Source organism: Anabrus simplex, chromosome 2, assembly GCF_040414725.1.
Source record: "Anabrus simplex isolate iqAnaSimp1 chromosome 2, ASM4041472v1, whole genome shotgun sequence".
Classification (NCBI taxonomy): Eukaryota; Metazoa; Arthropoda; class Insecta; order Orthoptera; family Tettigoniidae; genus Anabrus; species Anabrus simplex.
Window position 1 is genome coordinate 494,523,291 of NC_090266.1, and position 24,997 is coordinate 494,548,287.

Consider the following 24,997-nt stretch of genomic DNA (forward strand, 5'->3'; position numbering starts at 1 on the left):
AGTTCTTCGTTATATTGCTGCTTATTTATGCCGTAATATTTCATAGATTTCCACATCGTCACAAGGCGTGCGTCAGGTCTAATCAAGGTAAGGGCGTAACGTAGTCTAGCGCTTCGATGTCGTTTCATTACGCAGTGTTTTATAAGTCTGGTGGTTCACTTCGGCTGGGCAGTGTCCTTATCATCCTTGAGCAGTGTCTCGTTTAGCCATCAGGTGACGAATTTCATCAACTATCTACGGTTTAGGAGCTCTGGAACCCTTTTCCGAACTTAGAGTTGCGTTACTAGGTCATTAAATATTGAAACCATTTCCTCTACATTATTGACGCGATTTATCTCCATCCACAGCACAGAAAGAGCATCTCCTTCTAATTTGTCCGGATCAATTCGTCAATGGTCCTTGAATAATAATACTTTCGCCCTTGGTTTCGGGCTTTGTAATTGGTAGGACAGGTAGATTGTATGTGGATGGACCTAGTGGCTTGGGAAGTCCTCGCCTGTTGACCTAGGTATGGTCAACATACGTGGATGGACCTAGCAGCTCTGACAGCCCTCGTTTCTGTACCTAGGGATGGTACACATATGTGGACCTAGTAGCGTGGACCATCCTGCAGAACCATGCATGTGGAATGCGAGAAGAGATGAGTAGTTCCAGATGCGTTGACCACCCTGCAGGTCCACATTTGTGGACTGTATACACAAATGAGGTGATCCACACGTGTGCACAGTGTCGCAAGTCCACGTGTGTAGACAACCCTGCAGATCAACGTATGTGGACTGCATTCACAGATGAGGATGTCCATGAGTGTGGACCACCCTGCATTTCCAAATAATTGGACTGTGCCCACATATGAGGAGGACAACATGTGTGGACCACACTCCAGATACACATATGTAGTCACACCCGTTCTATATACCGTAGCTGTCTCAATGTGATGACTGCTTTCGCGGAACACGCATACTTCCACTTAATCTGCTTATGCTCGACACGTTCTCAATTAGTCATCTAAAGAACGCATGCACTCTATCAGCCATCAAAAAGACTCCCTTGCGCATGTTACCAGGGTCCTGAACATAATCAAATTATTCACGCAAACACATCAAATCGTACTAAGGCTGTTACCTCTTCTGTTAAATACGTTCACGTGCTTGTGATATTTTTCAAAAGAATATGTGCTCTGACATGCCCCTATCTCTTAAAAAAGTCCAAAAATGTCCTAAAACTGCTTGATTTTACTCATACTGCTACCTCACCTGTCAGGAAACAAATTCTCTGACATGCCTCTACCTGCGAAAAGTTCGAAACACCTGCCCTTATTTATACATTTATGAACAAACCATCATACAGCCTCTACTAGTCATCTAAAGAACTCTTGCGCTCGGTCTCCAATCTATGAGGCATCTACGGAACTCTCTTGGGCATTTACGCGTAGTTTTCCACAGCTACCAACTTTCAAAACACGCTCTTTCGTTCAAAAACATACGGCCCTTCTCCCAACGACCGGTCGTTATCATTGACGGTTTGCATGGAGTCTGAATTTAAGGTAGGGTAGTTAAGTTAGGTTAAGTTAGGACAACGTCATAGTTCATCGATCCATGCTGATTCAGCAAAATTCAAAAAGGCTGATTCAGCTGATTCGCTCCCCCTATGATTGAACCGGCTTTGTATATACTTCAATCTCAATAATTATAATAACTGCATGAACATTTTAAGCATAAGCAATTTCTTTTCATGGGGAAAAAGTATCCAGAAATAATGATATAGCCAAACAGTATAGTCACAAACCATCGCATTATATACTGATAATATAGACGTGATGACTACAGCTCTCAGTTTTCGTAACTTTATGCGTCTATCTGGCTTACAATTAAATTAATAATATATTATGTTTTCACCTATTCAATACAATAACACTTAGTAATGAGAGGTTACATCAAAAGTCGATGACAAGTGGTACTGGTTTCGACCCGAGATCTGGGTCATCATCAACCGATCATTCAAAAGGTACAAGGTAAAAGTAACGCACACATGAATAACAAGTGACGTAGAAGATATGAAGATTTTTTCAAGACAAAGTTCGTGTGGAGCTATATAACACTTGAGTATAAACCACTAGGTTTCAAATGTCTTTAAAATCTTGATGTGAAATTAATAAATAGCCCGATGTTAAATCTTATAATCGTATGTTTGATATATTAAGACCCGGTTTCATCAACACATGTTAGTACTTAACAAGGTGTTAAATCATTTTAACATACGATTTAAGAAAATTTGCGTTTCATCAACAACTGTTAACATTAACAAATGTTAAAATGCGTATTAAAGTTAACATCAGCCATTTCCAATGTTAAATGGCTAACATTAGCATTTAGCAACCTGTTCCAAAATGGCTGCTGTGAATCTCGCTTTCTATGCGGAATTGCTCTATTTAGATCTTTTACAAAACAATCCTGATCGATGAAGAGTTCAGCGACGTAATGACTTTTGAAAATTTGACGGATACGGAATTTCTTCATAGATACAGGTTATCAAAAATAGTCATTGCTAAGGTTGTTGACGAAATTCGAGTGAGGTTAGAATGTCCTACGAAGAGAAACTTAACCTCTTTCTCCAATGTTGCAGGTACTGATAATATTACGATTTTTTGCTACTGGTTATTTTCACATAATGGTCGGAGACAATGCTGGAATTTCTAAAGCCACTGTTAGTAGAGTTGTTTGACGAGTGTCTGCAGCAATAGCATCCATGAGGAGGAGGCATGTAACATTACATTCCCTTCAGTAGAAGAGCGTCAGCAAATTATCCGCCACTTCTATGAAATAAGCCGTTTTCCTAGTGTTTGTTCTAGGTGCAATAGATTACACACATGAAAGAATCCAATCACCTGGAGGCAATTGGGCCGAAATATATCGTAATCGGAAGGGATATTTATCTGTTAATGTTCAGGTGATTAATGAGCCTAACCTCCAAATCAGGGATATACTTGCTAGGTGGTATGGTTCTGCACACGACAATACAATATTTAATAACTCCCATATTGGAGCACAGTTTGAAGCTGGACAATTAACGAAGTGATTTTGTTAGGTGACAGTGGATAGCCGCTAAAAAGTATCTGTTAACCCCATTGAAACCATCGCGGACTTTCTCCCACGCCTCGTCCTTTTGTTTTATCGTCAAGCCATCCGTGCGCTTGCACTCAATAACTTATATACATTTACTAACTAATTCAATTAACAACTCTTTTTCGAAGGAGGAAAAATTAGAACTACGATTCCTTTTCACTTCTGTACGCAAACAAAAGCGCATCGGAGCGCGCTGTAAAAGAGCATATTCGTACCACTGCCTCCTTGATTCGCACCAGTTCGCAATATTGGGAGAGTTAACAGTCGATTGGTTAACATTTCACAAGAAAAGTTTGATGAAACGCAAGAAACCTAGCAAGATGTTAAAATTTTAATTCCGTATTAACTAACTACTTGTTAGTATATATTTAACATGTGTTGATGAAACCGGGCCTAAGATGCAAGTAGCCAGTTGTCTTGTTATGCAGAAAAGTTGAAATTAAATACTATTGGGAAGAGAAATAAGTGAAACAGAGTGCAGTGTTAGAACAATTGAGAATCACAGTTGACAAACGAAGGTATCTTTGAGATAAATGCTAGAGTAGTTCTTGATGGGGCGAAAAGATCAATTTGAAGGTCGTAATGTTCTGAACCATGGTTGATTTTAATTACCAGTTGGATGTGGAAACATACCGAGAGTAATAAAAGTCGATTTGGGTAAGGGATAGATTTTAAAGGCAATGCATTGATCGAGAAAAATATAATATATAACTCACATTGCACAGCGTGATACAGTGAAGGACTGAATTTGGAAACGTGTAAGAGAGCGAAAAACGGAAAGAGGAGAAAGGGAGAGGGTAAGGAGACGATGGGGAAAAGGGAAAGGAGGAAAGAGGAGTGAATTTAAGGCGGGGCAGGTGGATGAGGTAATGGGGGGTAAAAGACGTGGATGGGTGCTATGCAAGGGGTGAAAAAATGAGTTCGAGTTTGAAGATTCAATACTTTTAAAAATGAAGATAAAATCGAAAAGATGAATGTAACAATTTTCGCTTCTGTTCAGTAGGGGGCCTTTGTTTATTATTTCAAGTATGTACATGCCCTGTTACATATTGGTGAAAATATGTTTAGAATCACGCATATGCTGAGTACTGCAGAAGATCTATTGTATTTTTAATCGTTAACATGTTATGAATATCTAACTTAAAATTATGCCCGGTCTGTCCCAAATACGAAGAACTGTAGTTGTTGCATTTAAAACTGTGAACCCCGGATTTTGAAAAAAAACATTAGATTTGTTTACCAAGGTAAATTTATGTAAGATATCTATATTCCTGTCGTTAGCTCTAAAAGTTATTTTTACATTGTGCTTTTTGAAAATATTGGTGACTTTATAAACAGCTTTATTAAAAATTAAAGTGGATAATGCGGAGCTGTTGAGTTTTTCTTTCGTTAAAGTGGTTTGGGACGGTGCTTGAATTTTTTAATTATTCTATCTATGAAAAATTTGTTATAGCCGTTGAATTTAGCAATAGCATTCAAATAGTTTTTTTTTTTGCTGGTTGCTTTACGTCGCACCGACACAGATAGGTCTTATGGCGACGATAGGACAGGGAAGGGCTAGGAGGTGGAAGGAAGCGGCCGTGGCCTTAATTAAGGTACAGCCCCAGCATTTGCCTTGTGTGAAAATGGGAAACCACGGAAAACCATTTTCAGGGCTGCCGACAGCGGGGTTCGAACCTACTATCTCCCGAATACTGGATACTGGCCGCACTTAAGCAACTGCAGCTATCGAGCTCGGTCAATTCGTTTCATAAATCTTCCTTAGACATAGGAATATTAAAGGCACGAAAGACTAGGCTGTTGTAAGTTGCACGTTTCTGTGCTTGCGGATGCGAAGTGTCTTGTCGAATGGTGCTTGCTGTTTGCGTGGAGTTTCTAAGAATATTGCAGGATAAAGAGGAATGATGTCTGTTAATGGATAATTTAAAAAAATATAGCTTTGTTAGTTTCAGATTCGAGAGTAAATTTAATATGAGGGTCAGTGTTGTTGAGAAGAGGAATTTTAGAATCCGCGTTAGTAATATCTTCATTCATAATAACTAGCGTATCATCAACGTACCTGGGCCAAAAGAGGATATTAGTAAAATTATTACTATGAATTGTATATTCTAAGAAATCAAGATAGATCTCCGCCAAAATACCCGAGGCCGGTGAGCCCGTAGCAAAACCTTCTTGCTGAAATATAGTATTGTCAAAAGTGAAAAAGTTATTATTAACGACCACTTTTAAAGTAGAAATAAAGTCTTGAATTTATAGTTTACTTAGGTGATTGTATTTATTTATTTTCGATGATGGGGAATAACTTTGAGGCTTGTATACTGGGGTACATATTTACTATGTAAAATGAATGGAGGGAATGATTTGGTTTTTCAATTAATTCTGTGGTGTTTCTGATAGATTTTTTGGATAAAATACGGTATTTTTCGTAAGAAAAGTATGGATGAATTTGGATGTATTGTAATTGATTATTGGGCGAATGGGAATGTCGGTCTTGTGAATCTTGGAGTGAGCTTTAGCAGTTGGCTGACCTGGGTTCATGTTTAAAAGTTTTATTTCTTCTTGATCTGTGAAGAGAAAAGGAGTATTTTTTAAAGTTTGTTTAAGTAGACGTTGGATTTTTGGGTAGGGTCTTCCGTTAACTATTGAAACAGTATATTTTTTATAGAAATCTTTTGTTTTTACAACCAAATCAGATTTATCTATTTTGACAGTGGTAGTGCCTTTATCAGATTTGGTGATGATAAGGCAATCATCATTAATTTTCTTTTTAAGATCAAAGATACGTTTATGATCATTGAATAAGTCCCTGCTGTTTTTATAATTACTGGGAGGAACATTTTTCTTTCTAGTAGTGAAAATCTTGTCATGCTTTCTTTTTACGTCAATCCTTAGTTAGTTTTGCTGTTCTGACGGCATTTTATAGATAGCTATCTCGGATTCAATTACTAAGTTGGTGACAATATTAAGAGTTTTGAGGTTTGGCCAATTGTGCTTGGGATCTTTGGACAGAATCGAGTTTTCTTCATCATTCGAAGCTATCACAGACAAATTAACAACTGGGTGATGCAATTGTTCAGTTATTGTGTCGGATATTTTATTCTCTTTGACAAGATTTTAGATAGTGAGGAATAGTTTCTTAGGGTGTTAAGCTTTTTCTCCAAAATTGGATTTTTAATAACTCGTTAAATAATCTATTGTTGATATGGGCTTGGAAAAGGTTCCATTGGACACCTGGGTGTAGGTTAGCTATTTCAAGGTGAGTTTCGTATAATCTGTTATGTAAAAAGGTTTTTCTCTTATGTAAAACGGATCTCATTTTTAACCAAATTGTGCTGGGTTTTTTGCATTTGAAGGGAATGAGGATAAAATTGATGTTTTTGGCTCTGTCATCAAGAAATTTAGGAGTTAGGTTATGTGTAATGCACTGTCTTAGAAAGAATATGTCCTTTCCCAATTTGGCGATCTTAATTCTTAAGCCCATATAATAGTAGACTTGACCTTTTGCCAGGTTGGCTAGTTCGTTGAAATATAAGAATTTTAATTTGGTCCTATTGAACTGAGATTACAACTAAATTAATAATGTATTACGGTTCCACCTGTTCAATACAATAACACTTAGTAATGCGAAGTTACATCACAAGTCAATCACCAATGGTACGAGCTTTGACACAAATCTGCGTTAAAAAGAGACCCTACCAAAAATCCAACTTCTACTTAAACAAACTTAAAATTCTTTTCTCTTTACGGATCAAGAAAAAACAAAACTTTTAAATATGAACCCGGTCTGCCCACTGCTAAAGCCCTCTCTAAGATTCATAAGGTCGACATTCCCATTCGCCCAATAATCAATTACAGACCCAGTCCTTTATGCAATACATCCAAATTCATCCATAAATTTTTAACAAAAAATACCAAATTTTATCCAACAAATCTATCAGAAACACCACAGAATAAATTGAAAAACTGAATAACTTTGAATACAACCAAATCATTCTCTCCATTCATTTGACATCGTGATTATGTACCCCTAACAAATCGATTACTTGAGTGACTGCTCCGAGCCAGACGTCCTTCAGCATTCATTCCACTAACTCCGATTCACTACCATCTGTGACTTCTGTGGTGTCAAACCCGAGCTCATTTGAGGGCTGTTTGGAGATCTGTTATGTTCTCATATGAGAGCCGTTCCTGTCTTCGTGCCAGTGATGACCGTAGTTAGGTAAGAAGGAGGTCAGGTGGGAGCTTGAAACCAAGCTGTCTGCAGATTCGACACCATTGACCTACACCAGGAGTTATGGTCTGGGGAGCGATTTCCTTTGACCGCAGGAGAAATGTCGTTGTTTTCTCACAAACATTGATAGTGGACTTGTATGTCAGACTGTTGACTGAACAGGCTATGCTGCCGTTCATTCGCAGTATTCAATGGGTAATTTTCCAACAAGTTAACGCTCGTTCTCATACCACTCTTGTTACCTAACTTGCTCTACATAATGCTGACCAATTGCCTTGGCCTGCGAGATCACCAGACATTTTTCCACTGACCACGCATGGGACATAATGTTTCCACAAATCCTGCGGTATCGAATACAAGCACTAACTATTGCTGGTTTGAGTGAACAAGTGCAAAAAAAAATGAAATGGCGTATGGCTTTTAGTGCCGGGAGTGTCTGAGGGTCCGCCTCTGTGGTGTAGTGGTTAGCGTGATTAGCTGCCACCCCCGGAGGTCCGGGTTCGATTCCCGGCTCTGCCACGAATATTTGAAAAGTGGTACGAGGGCTGGAACGGGGTCCACTCAGCCTCGGGAGGTCAACTGAGTAGAGGTGGGTTCAATTCCCACCTCAGCCATCCTGGAAGTGGTTTTCCGTGGTTTCCCACTTCTCCTCCAGGCGAATGCCGGGATGGTACCTAACTTAAGGCCACGGCCGCTTCCTTCCCTCTTCCTTATCTATCCCTTCCAATCTTCCCATCCCTCCACAAGGCCCCTGTTCAGCATAGCAGGTGAGGCCGCCTGAGCGAGGTACTGGTCATTCTCCCCAGTTGTATCCCCCGACCAAGAGTCTGAAGCTCCAGGACACTGCCCTTGAGGCGGTAGAGGTGGGATCCCTCGCTGAGTCCGAGGGAAAAGCCGAACCTGGAGGGTAAACAGATGATGATGAGTGTCTGAGGACAAGTTCGGCTAACCAGATGCAGGTCTATTTTTATTTGATGCCCGTAGGCGACCTTGCGCGTCGTGATGAGGATGAAAATATGATGAAGACGACACATATACCCAGCCCCCGTGTCAGCAAAATTAACCAATTAAAGTTAAAATTCCCGACCCCGCCGGGAATCGAACCCTGGGCCCCTGTTACCAACGGCCAACACGCTAACCATTTAGCCATGAAGCCGGGTGAACAACTGCAACAAGCGTGCAACTCCATCTTTCAAAAAGACATTGCATCCGTACGACATAATGCACGCAAGTTTGCAGGCAATACATGCTTGTGTTCAAAATCGTGGCGACTACAGTAGTTATTAATGTGCCAAATGTCACATGTCTTCTCGTCCATACTTGAACTTATGACCTGGACACTTTAATCAAATAAACGTTTTACCTAGATAGTTGCTTATCCTAAATTTCATTCCTTTAACCTTATGTCTTCTGGTGTTGGGATTTCATTTTCCGTCAGTGTACATTCAGTTGACATGTACTTGAATGTAACATTGAAGAGATGAATCTACTGGATTGTTTAGCTCATTAGAATGATCGCAGAATAACACAGTATTGAATAGAATTTTCATTCGAAGGAGGGAATCAATAGAATTGATTGTATCATGTGCCTTTGAAATAAAATCAACGGTAAACGTTGACAACCACTGGATTGTTGAGTAGATATTTGGAGTAACATAATAAAGTTATTACAAAAATGATGATAATCGAACTTTTGAGAAGAAAAGGATAATATTTGAAACAAAAAATTTCACTGGTGATGAGCGGATGATATAGTATAATACCACGTGAAATTTTATCTTGTTTTTTGGAACGTCCAATATCAGCAATAAATGTAAATAAATAAGCACTCTTCGGAAATTGAACAGAAAATTTGGATCAAATAACATAAATGCAATGATTAAGTAACTTTATTATTTCGTGTGACTGTGATCTGGTTACAACTGGGTGACCCAATTTACAACTTAAGGGTTGCTAGCAGGAGTGTAATGCTGATTCTGTATTCTATTGTACTGTTATATCTCCTGTCTACAAGAAAAGGGACTTATTGTAAAAATGTTTCGTAACTCATTCTTCTGTGAAGTGTCATTCTATAATGTGAAGATAATGTGAGAAACGGTTATTTTTCGCCAAATTGGTAGATCAAGGTTGGGTTCCTTTTGAAGCGTTGTTACTCACACATGACCTTACTAACAGCTGAGAACACATGCATGTTTGACAGCTTGACTGAGAATTTACTGTGACACGTTAACTGTGTAGCATCTAATATCATCCTATTCCCCTTCTCTTTATTCTTCGAGTTTACAGTTCAGGCCGCCATATTATTTCACCTGACTTAGAATTCACGTCTTTACCAACTTACATTTAATGAGGTTCAGGACGAGGCAAACTATTTAAATAAGTCACTGTCGAAGATAGTTGATCTTTGTAAATATGTCTGTGACTCCAATACATTTCTTCTCAAAGTTCAGATAATGAATTTCCGGATAAACGGAACTTACAAAATACTCAGCATAGGTGTATTATCAACTCACTTTAACAATAAATTATTGTCATATATCACGCAGAACAAAGTTTATTTTACTGAATAGTATTTAAATAATTAAAATTATAGCCGTTGATATTTGTAATTTATTACCAATTTCTTGTTTAATAACAATTCTAAGACTCTCCTAATCCAACGAAAGTGGAGATATTACGTCTCAGTGTCTAGCATATATCTCCTTCACCATGGTTCGAATACCCGTAAATTTGAGGCAGTAATTATTATTTATTTATTTATTTATTTATTTATTTATTTATTTATTTATTTATGTATTTATTTATTTATTTATTTATTTATTGCTATTTGCTTTACGTCGCACCGACACAGATAGGTCTTATGGCGACGATGGGATAGGGAAGGCCTAGGAGTGGGTAGGAAGCGGCCGTTGCCTTAATTAAGGTACAGCCCCAGCATTTGCCTGGTGTGAAATTGGGAAACCACGGAAAACCATCTTCAGGGCTGCCGACAGTGGGATCCGAACCCACTATCTACCGGATCCAAGCTTACAGCTGTGCGACCCTAACCGCACGGCCAACTCGCCCGGTGAGGTAGTAATTATACTTGAAACATAACGTGATATCGAAAACTACATTTCAATTCCAGCCTTAGACCAAAAACTAGCTTGTGTCAGGAGAACTTCAGTACTTAGTGAAATAACTGAACTGCATACTTTTACTTAAAAGAAATAATAATGTAGAGCCTAATTCATGGGTTATCAAAATAATAGGAACTTGAAATACTAAATATGGGTTTATTTTATATACATAAATCGTCATACGTATGTCAATTCATGTGCTTAAGTTGGAAATATTAAAAAAAATATAAAGGTGTTGGAAATTCCTGATGAGAGTGAATTACTAATAAATTGCATGTTCCTCTCATATATTAGTTACTATTTCAAGATTTCGGAATCAGTATTAAGGCAAAATTAGGAGCGTGTTGATATATTTTTCTCAGGATAAAGCTAACTGAATAGGATAATAGGAGGAGTGGCGTTAAATTAACTTGAATTAAATTATGAATGGCTCTAAATCTATGGACAATTTTCTACTGAACATTTCCACCACGCATCATCTGGTTCTGTTTCCCATCAAATGGCAAGTTCACGACTTCCCTAAATGAAAGCATACAACAGAAGAGACATTCACTTCGGCAGAATGATCAGTTAGCTTGCTGTTAAATTTGTCGACTACGAAATTGATGGTGATGATGATGAGGACGATGATTGGGGTTTTATGGTGTGAAATATTGAGATTGTCGGCACTAGTTCTGACTTGATTCCCCCGCATTGTTTCTTCATAAATATGTTGTTCAATCTGAAAGATGTATAGTGATTACTTACAATTTAATACCTCAAGTTTTGTATACAATTTAAAACTCATTAAAATTATTGTCTTATTGAATTAGGTGATTGAATGAGATCTTATACTGTTCTCTCCTCAGCAGTATTAGTTGTCAATTCTACTAATTGTTGGTTGCTAGAAAAACATTAATCTACTCTATTGTCGAGTTATGATATTCAAGTTTTAGTTCTTCTCTTTAAGCCCTGCGGTTTCTCCGAAAATAAATTCGCACTCTTTGCTTTTAGGCTGTAGTTAAACCCAAAACTTTGGACGAATCTGTGATACATCAATCACGAACAGATAACTTGCTTGTATCACGCTAAAAGTTTTTGTAGTTTATTGTTTCACATATTTTAAAACTTAATACAATATGATATTTGATGTTGATTATCTTTGAAAAGTTACCTTTCAAATCCGATCAATTCTCAAGTTGTTGATATGCCCAATGTCTAGATACATTAATGTGCAAACCTACTTGTTTTAGGTTATGGTTGTCAAGTGGCTGGTTTCCTTACCGTCTTCTCCTGCGAGTTGTCGATCTACACTCTTACAGTAATCACTGCAGAACGCTGGTACACAATAACGTACGCCATACATCTAAATAGAAGACTCAAGATAAATACTTCTGGGAAGATCATGGTCTTAGGATGGATTTACTCTTGCACAATGGCTATGTTGCCTCTCGTTGGAGTCAGTGGTTACTCCAAAACAAGGTATTGCTCATATAAATTTCTATTTCTTTGTTTTCAAGAGTAACGGAAATTTCAGTTTATTTTAAATCACCATGAAATGCAAAATGCATCCGTTGGTGTAATATTAAGAGATGCGAATTTGAAATTATACCGGTATCGTTCCAAAATGAATGTACCACATTTCTTTGCAAAGTCACTTTTTCTACAGCTATATATTTACAGAGCACATAGAAGCACTCCTATTACTTCTATTCGAATAAATTTCATTCATTTCCGGTGCGTGGTAGGTCGTAGCACTCGTTCTCGCACTCATACCACAAAAACAACAAGCTGTTACAGAGTTGAAGCAAGTGCATGGAGATGCTGCCGTCGATCACTGTACAACAAGTTACAGACTTTATCGGGCAATATTTGGCACGCCACGATTCTGAGATACGGATGCGTAACTGTAAACGAAATAGCAAATCAACTAGGACTTGGAGATGTGTGAGTAGAATGCTGAAACGGCTAGGGACGGACATTGTATAGAGAAATCACACAATGTGCAGAACTGTAGACGTCCTAATGATACGCACTTACTTTCTACGAGAGTACACATTTTAAAGAAATGTGAAATCGATATTACTTAATGAAAAAGTATTGTCTTTAAGTATTCAAGGAATAAAAAACGATATATAAATTTTCATTTGGAAAAAATGTGTGCTGCAATAGTTTTGGATTGATCTTCGTAACTTACAGTATTAGCTTTCTGGATGGCAAATAAAAAAATAGTCTACTTCTCGCACCCATTGAAGATGCCTCTGGGAGTATAGTGTGTGCAGTTAATGTTGCTCTAGTGGTGACAAATTCATGTACGTTTTCTGGTGTTCTAGTTACCTGTCTGACGGGGGGCATAAACAACATAGGCTGAGGGGGCCAATATCCAGACAGCTCCTATTTCCGGAAACTCGTAACATCTATGTGATTTACATTTCAAATAAGCGTCAGATGTGTTTTCGAAACAGAAAACTACATGACAGCACCCTCTTACAGTAGAGTGAAACGGTAGTGAATAGCAGGAATCGAGCATTTCTTGCTCCAGGCAATACGAAAAGAAACACAGTAAGACGCGCCTCCTATACTTTTCCTTGACTGTATATTTATTCTGATCTTTCGTTTCACTTAAATTGAGAAAATGTACAACCTGAGAGTGAGAAAATCTGTAGTATTGAATTTGAAAGATTTAACCAGGTAATGTGTGGGTGGTAACAAATAGGTCACTGCACTTGTCAACATTGCACGAAATTTGAGTGATGGACAGACGTGTTCCTATTTTCGGACGCTCGATTGTTCCCAATTCCCGACACCAATACATATCAACGACATATTCATATCTGGTTAATTGTACAGGTTACAGAGACCACCGACATGTATAAAGACAATTATTAAATATACACTTTCTTACTACTTGCTTAACGCCGCCCCGTCACAGATAGGTTTCCGGCGACGATAGGGTAGGAAAGGACTAGGAGTGGGAAGGAAACGGCTATGGCATTACATGAGGTACAGCCATTTGTCTGGTGTGAAAATAAGAAACCATGCAAAAACCCTCTTCAGGGCTGTCGACAGTGGGGATAAACCTCACCATCTCCCGGATGCAAGCTCACAGCTACGCACCTCTAACCACACAGCCAACTCGCGAGGAATGTACTCATTACAAACATTAGTCGTGACAGAACAATCAGATCCATATTCTTTACTATGCTGTTCATTATGCAGTACTTATCGTAAATGTATAACTACGGCACAATTTATATATATATAAATAAAAATATGTAAATAAATAACATTATTCAAAAACTTCATAAAATACTTGAATTAAATTAAATTAATAAAAATAGATAATCGAAATGTCCGTAGTACGGGCGCCAGAGTTCACCAGAATGGATCCCTCGAATTTTGATAGAGCATGATAAACTTTATATCCCAGGGCGTGTACATAATGCTGCGTACTGGTACATCTGCTGCAGGCCTTACCTAACCTCGTTAAACGACTAAATAGGTAGGAACTGCACCTAGGTTCATAAAAAACTCCACTGATTCTAAAATAGCTAACTATATTCTTAACAAAATCCGTGAATGAGCACCTCATCAACACACAAAATTATACATATAATACACACATAAAATATTGCTGGAAAACTCCATATTTACAACAACAACAACAATGAAAACAGTGGGAAAACGAAAGCGAGAACTAAACTACCATTTGTAGATGGTCCGATGAACAATGTACATATATGTAGATAAATACCCTTCACTGTCTCTGTATCAATACTACTTGTCGGTTCTCATAATCAGCACTTCTAACATCACACAGATAATGTACCTTGTAATACTGTGTTCACATATTTTAACACTTGTTGTAAAGATCTATACATTTGAGTAACACACGCTGTCGACCCTGAACATAAATTATGGAAAGTCTGAGATGGCTTTCACCAACATGTAATGCCAGACCTCCACAAGTACTACAACACGTAATGCGTAAGTACTCCACAATCCGTCGATCATCCACTTTCCACGAACATGACATGACTACCTTCCACGAACGTTTGAAGTCCTGTCCATTGTGGCCATGTCACTCGAATACCGTATATCCGCACTACTTCCTTCTCGTACAGTGTGTCAGTACTCCTTCTTGTCCGTACCGAGTGTCAGTTGTAGTTGTGGTTCCTTTGTGTAGTGATGTCGAAGTTTATATAAACATCCGCTTCTCCCCTCCTCTCAGATGATACGTCTGGATTGGTCCTTGCCAGCCAATCATGAGTGATCCACCGTTCAGAGTTGCTCTGAACTTCTTCATGCTCCTAAGACATAAACAAACGCTGGGGTATATCACATGACTCATAGAACGTTCCTAGTACAACAACATAAACAATCACATCTCATCAGACACTGGGATGTCCGCATGAGTCATACGAATTACCAGAGTCCAAGATAGCAATGTTTTCCCACTCATGCAAAACAAATTACTCATACTATATATATGGTTACCTTCCAGCTTACAAAGATTAATAACAAAATATACAAATGACATAATAATAATAATAATAATAATAATAATAATAATAATAAATCGAATACTGACAGTGATATCTCTAACTTCTACATACAGTGCGAGGGTGTGATATATGTACTATCACAAACAAAATACCTCAATCAAGACCACGCCTTTTGGCATTACTGGCAATGGCAACACATTCAAAATCAATTCAACGCGTTTAAACAGTCTTCCTCATTGGTTGTCTGCGCTTCCCTCCAACATGGACTGGACATCTAATGGGTGGAATGTGGATGTCATACCTCCTCGAATAATTGTTTATCTCGCCATGAATGGCAGAAAGTCGAAGCCTTGTTATTTCGAGGTCATTTTTGTACCACCATAGCTACAAAATGACGTGCCTCAAATCAAAGGAGATTTTCTTTTGTTAACCCCGCTCGCAACGTTGTTAGCTGTTAGTTTCATATGGGGGGTTCTGTACTCTCTGCGATAATCATGCTTTCAAAATATATGACACGTGAAAACAAATAGAATATGGAGTATATCCCTTTAAACAGCATTCACAATAAAACACCACATTGGATCTAGCAAGAGGACAGTTGTACAATTGTAATATTGCACAATTTATAATATATATTTATTTTCCATTTAAATATTCCAGTTCTACATGTATTGAGCTATGAGTTCGAAACTGGATTGAATAATATAAATAATAATTCACGGTAAAATACCTTTCACTAAAATGCTGGTGGAGTTGGTCTTAGACACCAGAGAAGAAGAATTTTGTGTGCGACAACTAGAAACTCTGCGATTAGTTGAGGTACAATGAAATTAAAATGTAATCAAAACATGAAACTGTCCAGTAATCACAGAAGGAGAACAATTCTAGGATCGTTTGAGATGTTCATGATACAACCATTTGTGTGAAAGATCGTATTTCTATATCTTAAGTGATCTGTTGTCAAGGTGTGCATGCAACTGACTCACATTTAGTACAAACTGCTTCGCTACGGGATTCTCAGAAAGACTGACTTCGTGGTTTTCCTAACTGAATTCAACATAGGTCATTACAAAAACGTCAGTAGGAATGTAGCGATAGAAAGCAACGTTATCATATACAATACTCGATCAAATGGAAAACCGCACACTTCCTCACTTTCAACGAACAGTACTACGGTGCCGATCTAACAGTCCTAAGATCCATAGATGGAATAACCAGGTCGCATAACTCCTCTGTCATTATTCCGTTAAATATGCACACTACTCATTCCAATCAGTGCCTTAGAGTAGGGATTGAATAGCTCGAATGCTATGATGAACTAGTGTGTTACGTACCAGTAATATCAGAAAATGTATGAACCAGAGGAATGGCATGCTAAAGAAGAAAGTTATCTAACTCGCCAGCTACTTCCCGCCAATATATAGGCAGGCTGTTACACTCGGTACGACCAGGCGAGTTGGCCGTATGGTTAGGGGCGCGCAGCTGTGAGCTTGCATCCGAGAAATAGTGGATTCTAACACCACTGCCGGCATCCCTGAAGATGGTATTCCGTGGTTTCCCATTTTCACACCAGTCACACCAGGCTGTACTTTAAATAAAGCCAAGGCCGCTTCCTTCACACCCCTATTGCTTTCCTATCCCATCGTCGCCATATGACTTATCTGTGTCTGTGCGACGTAAAGCAAATTTAAACAAACCTCGGTACGCTGCAGTAATCGTATCTATCGGGGATGACTGGAAACAGAAGACAAAAAGCACATCACAACAAACAATGGTCAATGTAATGTTATTGTTGTTAAAATTTATGAGCTTTCTATATTGCAGGCCTTCACATTAGTTTTCTTTCGACTCTGTGATATTAGGACGTCTTACAAAATTATTTATATCGTAGACTGTAGTTCCTTATTCTCAGACTTTACATACCGATTTTCACTATATCCTGTTTACCCTTTTTTTCGTGACTCGGCGGTGGTATGGACTTAGTAACAAAAATCCAAATTCATGGACATCTCTGTGATTATATGCGGTACGGTAACAATGTATAAGACATAAGTGATCGGAAAATTAGTAACTTCTTACATAACTACAACTAACATACGACATAACTAAAGTTATGTTAGTTATGTAGTATTTGTCGATACGACCACTAATAACATAAATAACTTATTTTTCTCAGCGTGAATACAATTATGTATAGCGTATATTGTAGCGACTTATTTCCCGTCTTTGTCTACCGATTTCCATTAAGATACAACTAATAACATAAATATTTCAAAATTAAATTCTAGGCATTCCCCTAAACTGCCATTTCACTCAGCGTGAATACAATTATTTATGGCCTAGATTATATCGACTTATTACTCCGACATTGCATACCGATTTTCATTAAGACGCGACCACTAATAACATAAATATTTGAGAATTAAATTGTAGTCCTTCCCCTAAACTACCATTTCACTCAGTATGAATAAAATAATTTATAGGCTAGATTGTAGTGGTTTCGACTTTACATACCGATTTTCACTAAATTCTGTTCAGCCGTTTTCTCGTGATGCGTGTACATATATACATACAGACAGACAGAAAAACAGACAGACAGACAGACAGACAGACAGACAGACAGACAGACAGACAGACAGACAGACAGACAGACAGAAATTACGGAAAAGTAAAAAGTGCATTTTCTTGTTACTGTGGACATGAGCGATACAGAAATACCACTCTTTTCAAATTCTGAGCAATGTACAGACAAAACTCTTATTTTATATATATACACACACACGAGCTGATGTACCCAAGCTTCGCTACGGGATTCTCAGAAAGACTGACTTCGTGGTTTTTCTAACTGAATTCAACACAGGTCATTACAAAAACGTCAGTTGGAATGTAGCGATTAAAAGCAACCTTATCATATAAAATACTCGATCAAATGAAAAACAGCACACTTTCTCACTTTCAACGAAGAGTACTACGGTGCCGATCTAACAATCCGAAGTCCCAGAGCTGGAATGACCAGGTCGCAGACTGCCGTGAACACTCCTCTGCCATTATTCCGTTAAATATCCACACTGCTCATTCCAATCAGTGTCTGAGAGTAGGGACTGAATAGCTCGAATGCTATGATGAACCACTGTGTTACGTACCAGTAGTATCAGAAAATTTAACCCTTTGTTGCATTGTGTAACATATATGCAACATAGGTTTACAAACTGTTTTGCACGCCTCTGGTGGGCACTTCATGAACCAATGCATATTCCACATGTGTTCCAAGATGTTTATATAATACTTTTGACCTTATTTACTCATAGGTTGGCTGTACTGTGGCCTTAGAGTAGCATATGATATGAGATGGAAGAGCATACACCCTTTTGTTGCATGATGTAGCAAATATACAACATAGATTAACAAATTGATTTGCACGCCTCTGATGGGCATTTCATAAACCAGTGCATGTTCCACGTGAGTTCCAAGTTGTTTATAGAATATCTTTGACGTTAGTTGCCCATTTGTATATATTTTATGTAGGAACTAGTTGAATGGCAACCGTATCAAAGAGAATGTTTATTCATGATGTAGCATATATGCAGCATTATTGATATTTTTTTCAATATTTTTCCCGTTCTATAAACCTTATGGAAAGTCCAAAAATAACTTTTAAACATGAAAATAAAAAATCATGCATTAAAGGGTTAAGAACCAGAGGAATGGCATGCTAAAGAAGAAAGTTATCAAACTCCCCAGCTACTTCCCTCCAATATTCAGGCAGGCTGTTACACTTGGTACGACCGGGCGAGTTGGCAGTGTGGTTAGAGCCACGCAGCTGTGAGCTTGAATCATGGAGAGAGTGGATTCGAACACCACTGCCGGCAGCCCTGAAGTTGGTATTCCGTGTTTTCCCATTTTCACACAAGGTAAGTGTTGGGGCTGTTCATTAATTAAGGCAAAGGCCCCTTCCTACACACCCCTAGACCTTTCCTATCCCATCGTCGCCATAAGACCTACCTGTGTCGGTGCGACGTACAGCAAATTAAATAAATACTCGGTACGCAGCAGTAATCCTATCTATCGGAGATAAGTGGAAACAGAAGACACAAAGCACATCACAACAAACAATGGTCAATGTAATGTTATTGTTGATTAATTTTATGAGCTTTCTATACTGTAGGCCTTCACATTAGTTTTCTTTCGGATTTGTAATATTAGGGTGTCTTATAAAATTATTTTCATCGTAGACTGTACTTCCTTATTCTCAGACTTTACACACCGATTTTCATTAAATTCTGTTTACCCATTTTCTCGTGACTCAGCGCTGATATGGACTTAGTAACAAAAATCCAAATTCATGAATATCGCTGTGATTATAGGCGGTGCGGTAACAATGTATAAGACATAATTGATCAGAAATTTAATAACTTCCTACGTTACCACTACTAACTTACTACATAACTAAACTTATATTAGTTATGTAGTATTTATCGATACGACTACTAATAACAAATATTTGATAATAATAATAATGTTATTTGCTTTACGTCCCACTAACTACTTTTACGGTCTTCGGAGACACCGAAGTGCCGGAATTTAGTCCCGCAGGAGTTCTTTTACGTGCCAGTAAATCTACCGAAACGAGGCTGTCGTATTTGAGCACCTTCAAATACCACCGGACTGAGCCAGGTTCGAACCTGCCAAGTTGGAGTTAAAAGGCCAGCGCCTTAACCGTCTGAGCCACTCAGCCCGGCCCACACAAATATTTGAGAATTACATGTTAAGCCTTCTCCTAAACTACCATTTCACTCAGCGTGAATAAAATTATTGATGGCCTATATTAGAGCGACTTCTTCCCCGACTTTGCATACCAATGTTCATTAAGATACGACAACTAATAACATAAACATTTGAGAATTACATTTTAGGCCTTCCCTAAACTACCATTTTCCTCCCCGTGAATACAATTATTTATAGCCTAGATTATAGCGACTTATTCTCCGTCTTTGTATACCGATTTCCCATTAAGATACAACCACTAATAACATAAATATTTGAGGTATTCCCTAAACTACCATTTCACTCTACGTGAATACAGTTATTGATGGCCTAGATTATATCGACTTATTACCGCTACTTCGCATACCGATTTTCGTTAAGACATGACCACTAATTACATAAGTATTTGATAATTCAATTTCAGGCCTTCCCCCAAAACTACAATTTCACTTAGCGTGAATGAAATAATTTATAGCCTAGATTGTAGCGGTTCATCACCCGACATTACATACCGATTTTCATTAAATTCGCTTCAGCCGTTTTTCGTGATGCGTGTACAGACAGACAGACAGACAGACAGACAGACAGACAGACAGACAGACAGACAGACAGACAGACAGAAATTACGGAAAAGTAAAAAGTGCATTTCCTTGTTACTGTGGACATGACCGATTTAGAAATACTATTCTTTTCAAATTCTGAGCAATGTATAGACAAAACTCTTATTACATATATATTTAAGTCACTTCATTACCGCAATATCCGTGTATCACAATCATTCACTATGAAGAGTGATAGAATTTACTCACTGCGTACCACCTGTTTTCTTTATTTTGTGATGTTAAAATGTAGTTCACACTGCAGATACAAATCAGATGGAACCCATTAGTAATATGCTTATCATAAGAGTGATGGGACATTCGATTCATTTTACTGAATCGATTCATTTGATTCCGTTCACGTTACTGAATCGATACAGTGATCCGATTCAGGGCACATTAGTCAGTACTCCTACTGCATCTGTGTAGTATGTGCTGGTAAGACCGCAGCAACAGCGTTCAGTGCTCGCAGCTGCCATGTGGTGTTCATACTATGAACTCCCTTCTTAGAAAAAAAATGCTAGTCACTCTAATACATCGAAGGTTTCCGGCGACGCAGGTTAGGAAAAGTTAGGATTAGGAAGGTAGCAGACATGGCCTGAATTAAGGTACAGTCCCAGGATTTCCTGGTGTGAAAATGGGGAAACTACGGAAAACCATCTTAACGGCTGCCGACGATGGGATTCGAACCCACCATCTCCCGGATGGAAGCGCATAGCTACGCGATACTAGCCGCATGACAACTCGCTCAGCCATTTTTGAAAATATGTATTTTTCTATCACCTGAGGATTTTATTAAATCGTCATATTTTGTATAGGCTATCCGAGAGTTACAGTAGCCCGCTGGTTTTCTGATTCAATATACTGTTTGTTAAGTTATTGCGTCTGTTCACATATGATTGAAGTCTTGTGCAACGATGTGACATATGAACTGAGAGAATACTGAGCCGTTTTTCCTAATATAAAACAGCTACTTTTGAGTGGTCATGAGCATGACTCATAGTCATAGGGCAGGCTAGAGTCGAGTTTAATTGTCAAATATCAACTAAGTTATAATACTAAGATTCATTAAACTATTAAACAGTATAACCTAATAGCCTACCTACTTACTAGCTACTTCAGAATTAGGTTTTGACTACCTTTTTAACACTGCAAATAAATCCATCTATTATTTGAACCTCCCTGTAAGAAGAGGACAGTGAATGCAAATGGGTATAATTTTCAAATGAGCTGAGCTCGAGAGTCTATTATAGCATACGATTCTTTCAGTGTACTATGGCCCACTGTATGTCTCGCTGCAGCGGAAGCTCGGCTGTCCGGTAGTGTCCAGTGTGCCGATAAGGAGCCGTGTGTATCTTGTGTCTCACTGAACCGTGCTCGTTCACGATTCTTTCGGTGTGCTATGGCTCACTGTCTCGCTGCAGCGGAAACTCGGCTCCCCGTCAACGTCCAGTGAGTACGCCACTCAGCACTGTCCTCTGGGAGTAAGCTGAATCGTGTGTCGTGAGTTCGCCGTTCCTGTGGATCGATTCACTCGCTCACTTGAATGAATAGATACACTGCTTCGAATCATGCATTCAGTAGCCAACACTATATCATAATGTTATTCTTCGCTTTCAGCAGTAATGCTGGGTCTGTACCTTAAATTAAGGCCACGGCCGCTTCCTTCCCACTCCTAGCCCTTCCCTGTCCAATCGTCGCCATAAGACCTATCTGTGTCGGTGCGACGTAAAGCAACTAGCAAAAAAAAAAAAAAAAAAACTTTCAACAGTCGTAGGGAGATACTTCAAACAGTAAATTGGCAACACTTACTTGTTACTAATACAGCGAGAACCTACCTCAGTAGGAAATATTTTAAAACTGAAGGTTAACGTGGTTAGTAATTATGCTATTTACTACCTTAACCAAGCTTTATGATTGCATACAAGTGTACGTATTAAAGTATATTATGTAGTTATTAGTATATTTTGAACGGTATAATATTCTTACCAGTGTAAATAATATTAAACAAATTCCAGGTCTGTGCTATAACTTATTATAATGTTGTACCTCAAGTAATCAACTTTCTCTCATTTTATATCTCTGTCTTTTTTGTCACCAGTATCTGCTTGCCCATGGACAACGCACGGAATAGCGACCTGGCTTACTTGACCATGCTGCTGACTTTCAACGGCCTAGCATTCATGATGATTTGCGTCTTCTACATCCGGATGTACTGCTCAATTCGAGGAGGACAAGATGCAGTGACAAGCTTATCCCGCTCAGACATGACAGTAGCGAAACGAATGGCACTCCTGGTTTTCACGGACTTTGCATGCTGGGCACCAATTGCCTTTTTTGGACTTACAGCATTGTCGGGTTACCCTCTGATAGACGTAACACGTACGAAGATTCTTCTCGTCTTCTTCTACCCTCTAAATTCGTGTGCTAATCCATATCTTTACGCCCTGTTGACCAAGTCTTATCGTCGTGACTTCTTCATTTTGCTAAGTAGATATGGACTGTTCAGTGAACGCGCTGCACGCTACAAAGGGACCACAGGTATATACCCACACGGAGCATTTGGAGGGACATGTAGGTCTCGAGGTCTAGGAGCTGCTCAAGAATTTGAACGGCCAACTCACCGAGGCTCGCTTCTGACAACAGTAACGTCACTTGACAGTGGTAATCCCAGCATAAATACCCGTCCTGGCTCTCTTACAGCTGTACCTGAAGCAGAGTGCAGTCACTGTTCCATAGAACTGGCTCCTGCTACCATGAATCAACTATATTCGGATCAGATGCAAGAGGAAATGTTGCGTGAGGACTTGAAAGCTACATCTGCTCTTTAAACATGAAAAAGTGTCGTTAAGCTTCCTGACTGCGAGAGTTAATGAAATGAAATTTCTAATGTATGTTCCCCACTAGAAGTAAGATTGGCACCACGGAAGATGTGAATACAATGGCTTATATTAAGATGATACTTATTACATATAATTATATATTACTTTTTATCATTTGAACTTTTTTGAGCAGCCCAATTTATGTTTCATAACTTGCACTAAGTAATTCGTATTTGCTCTCTATTTCATGTCGTAGAGCGAAACGTTCTTCATGTTTAAGTGCTCCTCCTAAACAATACTTGTACTGAATCATATGGACACCTAACATTGCAATTGAATGTTCACGTTGAAACACGAAATTGAAAATATTCATCAGGTATATATAGTTCATTCAAACGTAAGGATAAATTCAAATGTCACAAAGAATAAAGACAATACATATTTAAATGATCAGGACACAAAGGACATGTTATTTTTTATCCCATTAACACCTTTATCGTACACAAAGGAAATCAGAAGATATATTAAAATCGGATGCGATTATGCAACACAGGGAAAACTCTTGTATCCTGGAATAATTTTTAAATTTCTTTTATAATTTTCAGTATACGCTAATGATAAGTATTGAGGTTTCCTTTATAGCTTCCAGTTTATAGTTTTATGTTCTACTGCTCTCGTACGGTCAAAATATATAATTTATAGCGTGTGAAAAATGTTCCATTGTACAACGGGATCATGTACCATGTAACAAATCCTCTTGTATATAACAACACGGGCAATGTAGATTGGAAACAGCAGTAAGTAACATTTCAAATCAATTTTAAATGTTCTTTTTTCATTAACCACTTCAGCAATGAATTTCAGAAATATATAAAACTCAGTGGGATATTTCGAAAAAGTCATAACCATGCATGGAAACTTATTTCTCTCTTGCAGTTTCACTTAGCTGCTGTTGGAAACATTTTAAAATGTATCTCCTCCAACCCAAAAATCAGGGTAGTTGTTATTGTTAGTAAAAAGTAGTCCCCTAACACACATTTTGGTCAAACCACAATTCATATTAGTGATAGATTTATGCAGGTACATAAACAGTTTTCTTTGGTTTTCTTCTGCTGTCTAATCTTGGGCTACATCAGAACGTTTCACCGTATGAATTCGGGATATTTGCCAAATTTCTTGAGAGCGTCCCTTTCTTCACAATGCACAATTTACAAGTTTAAATGACTGAAAGGTCTGCGTTTGGAGGAGCCGCAACTGCTTCTGCGGCTTTCTTCAATACATCCGGATCAGCGTGAACCCTCTTGTCGCTCGACTTACTTCGCGGCATGTTCTCAAAAGTAAAAAAAGGAAAAAGGAACGATAACATCGTGAACCATTTCCCATGGCGCATGATGCTGTATTGTAGGATGCACGTTTCAACAAGAATTGCCCCCTAAGTTAGACGTCGGGTTAAATCACTAAAGTTAGCAAATGCACTTACTCATCACATGACAAGATGCACTTAGCAATTTCATTTCTGTGTTACGAAGAGCACAATACGAATGAAAAAATAACTTTCGATGGTGAAGGTGATGTTTTGTTCACAGCATCCACAATTGTTAACAAGTCAGAACTAGCGTCAGTGCCACTTGCTGGAATATTTTATAATTTGGTTGACTTTGAGCTTGATAGAAAGCAGAAGAAATCAGAACAAAACATGTTCCATGGCTCACTATCCTGAAGGTAAAACAGTCTCCTTTACCATTAGTTGTCGCAATATATGTGATCCAGAGGAACGCCAAGATAAGAAAAGAAGAAAGTTACGTCAACTCCCCAGCTACATCCCACCATTACACAGACTGGCAAGGTACTTAACC

The 24,997-nt window shown here is 38.4% G+C and overlaps 1 protein-coding gene across 1 annotated transcript in view; it reads left to right on the forward strand.

Annotated features, from left to right (window-relative positions):
• Positions 1–23,454, forward strand: part of LOC136863581 (lutropin-choriogonadotropic hormone receptor) — a 97,131-nt gene extending 73,677 nt beyond the window's left edge. The window contains exons 5-6 of the mRNA XM_068226002.1: positions 11,705–11,933; positions 22,421–23,454. Of these exons, the coding sequence (XP_068082103.1) occupies positions 11,705–11,933; positions 22,421–23,150 (959 nt within the window). The 3' untranslated portion in view covers positions 23,151–23,454. The remainder of the gene's footprint in view (positions 1–11,704; positions 11,934–22,420) is intronic.
• The last annotated feature ends 1,543 nt before the right edge of the window (positions 23,455–24,997 follow it).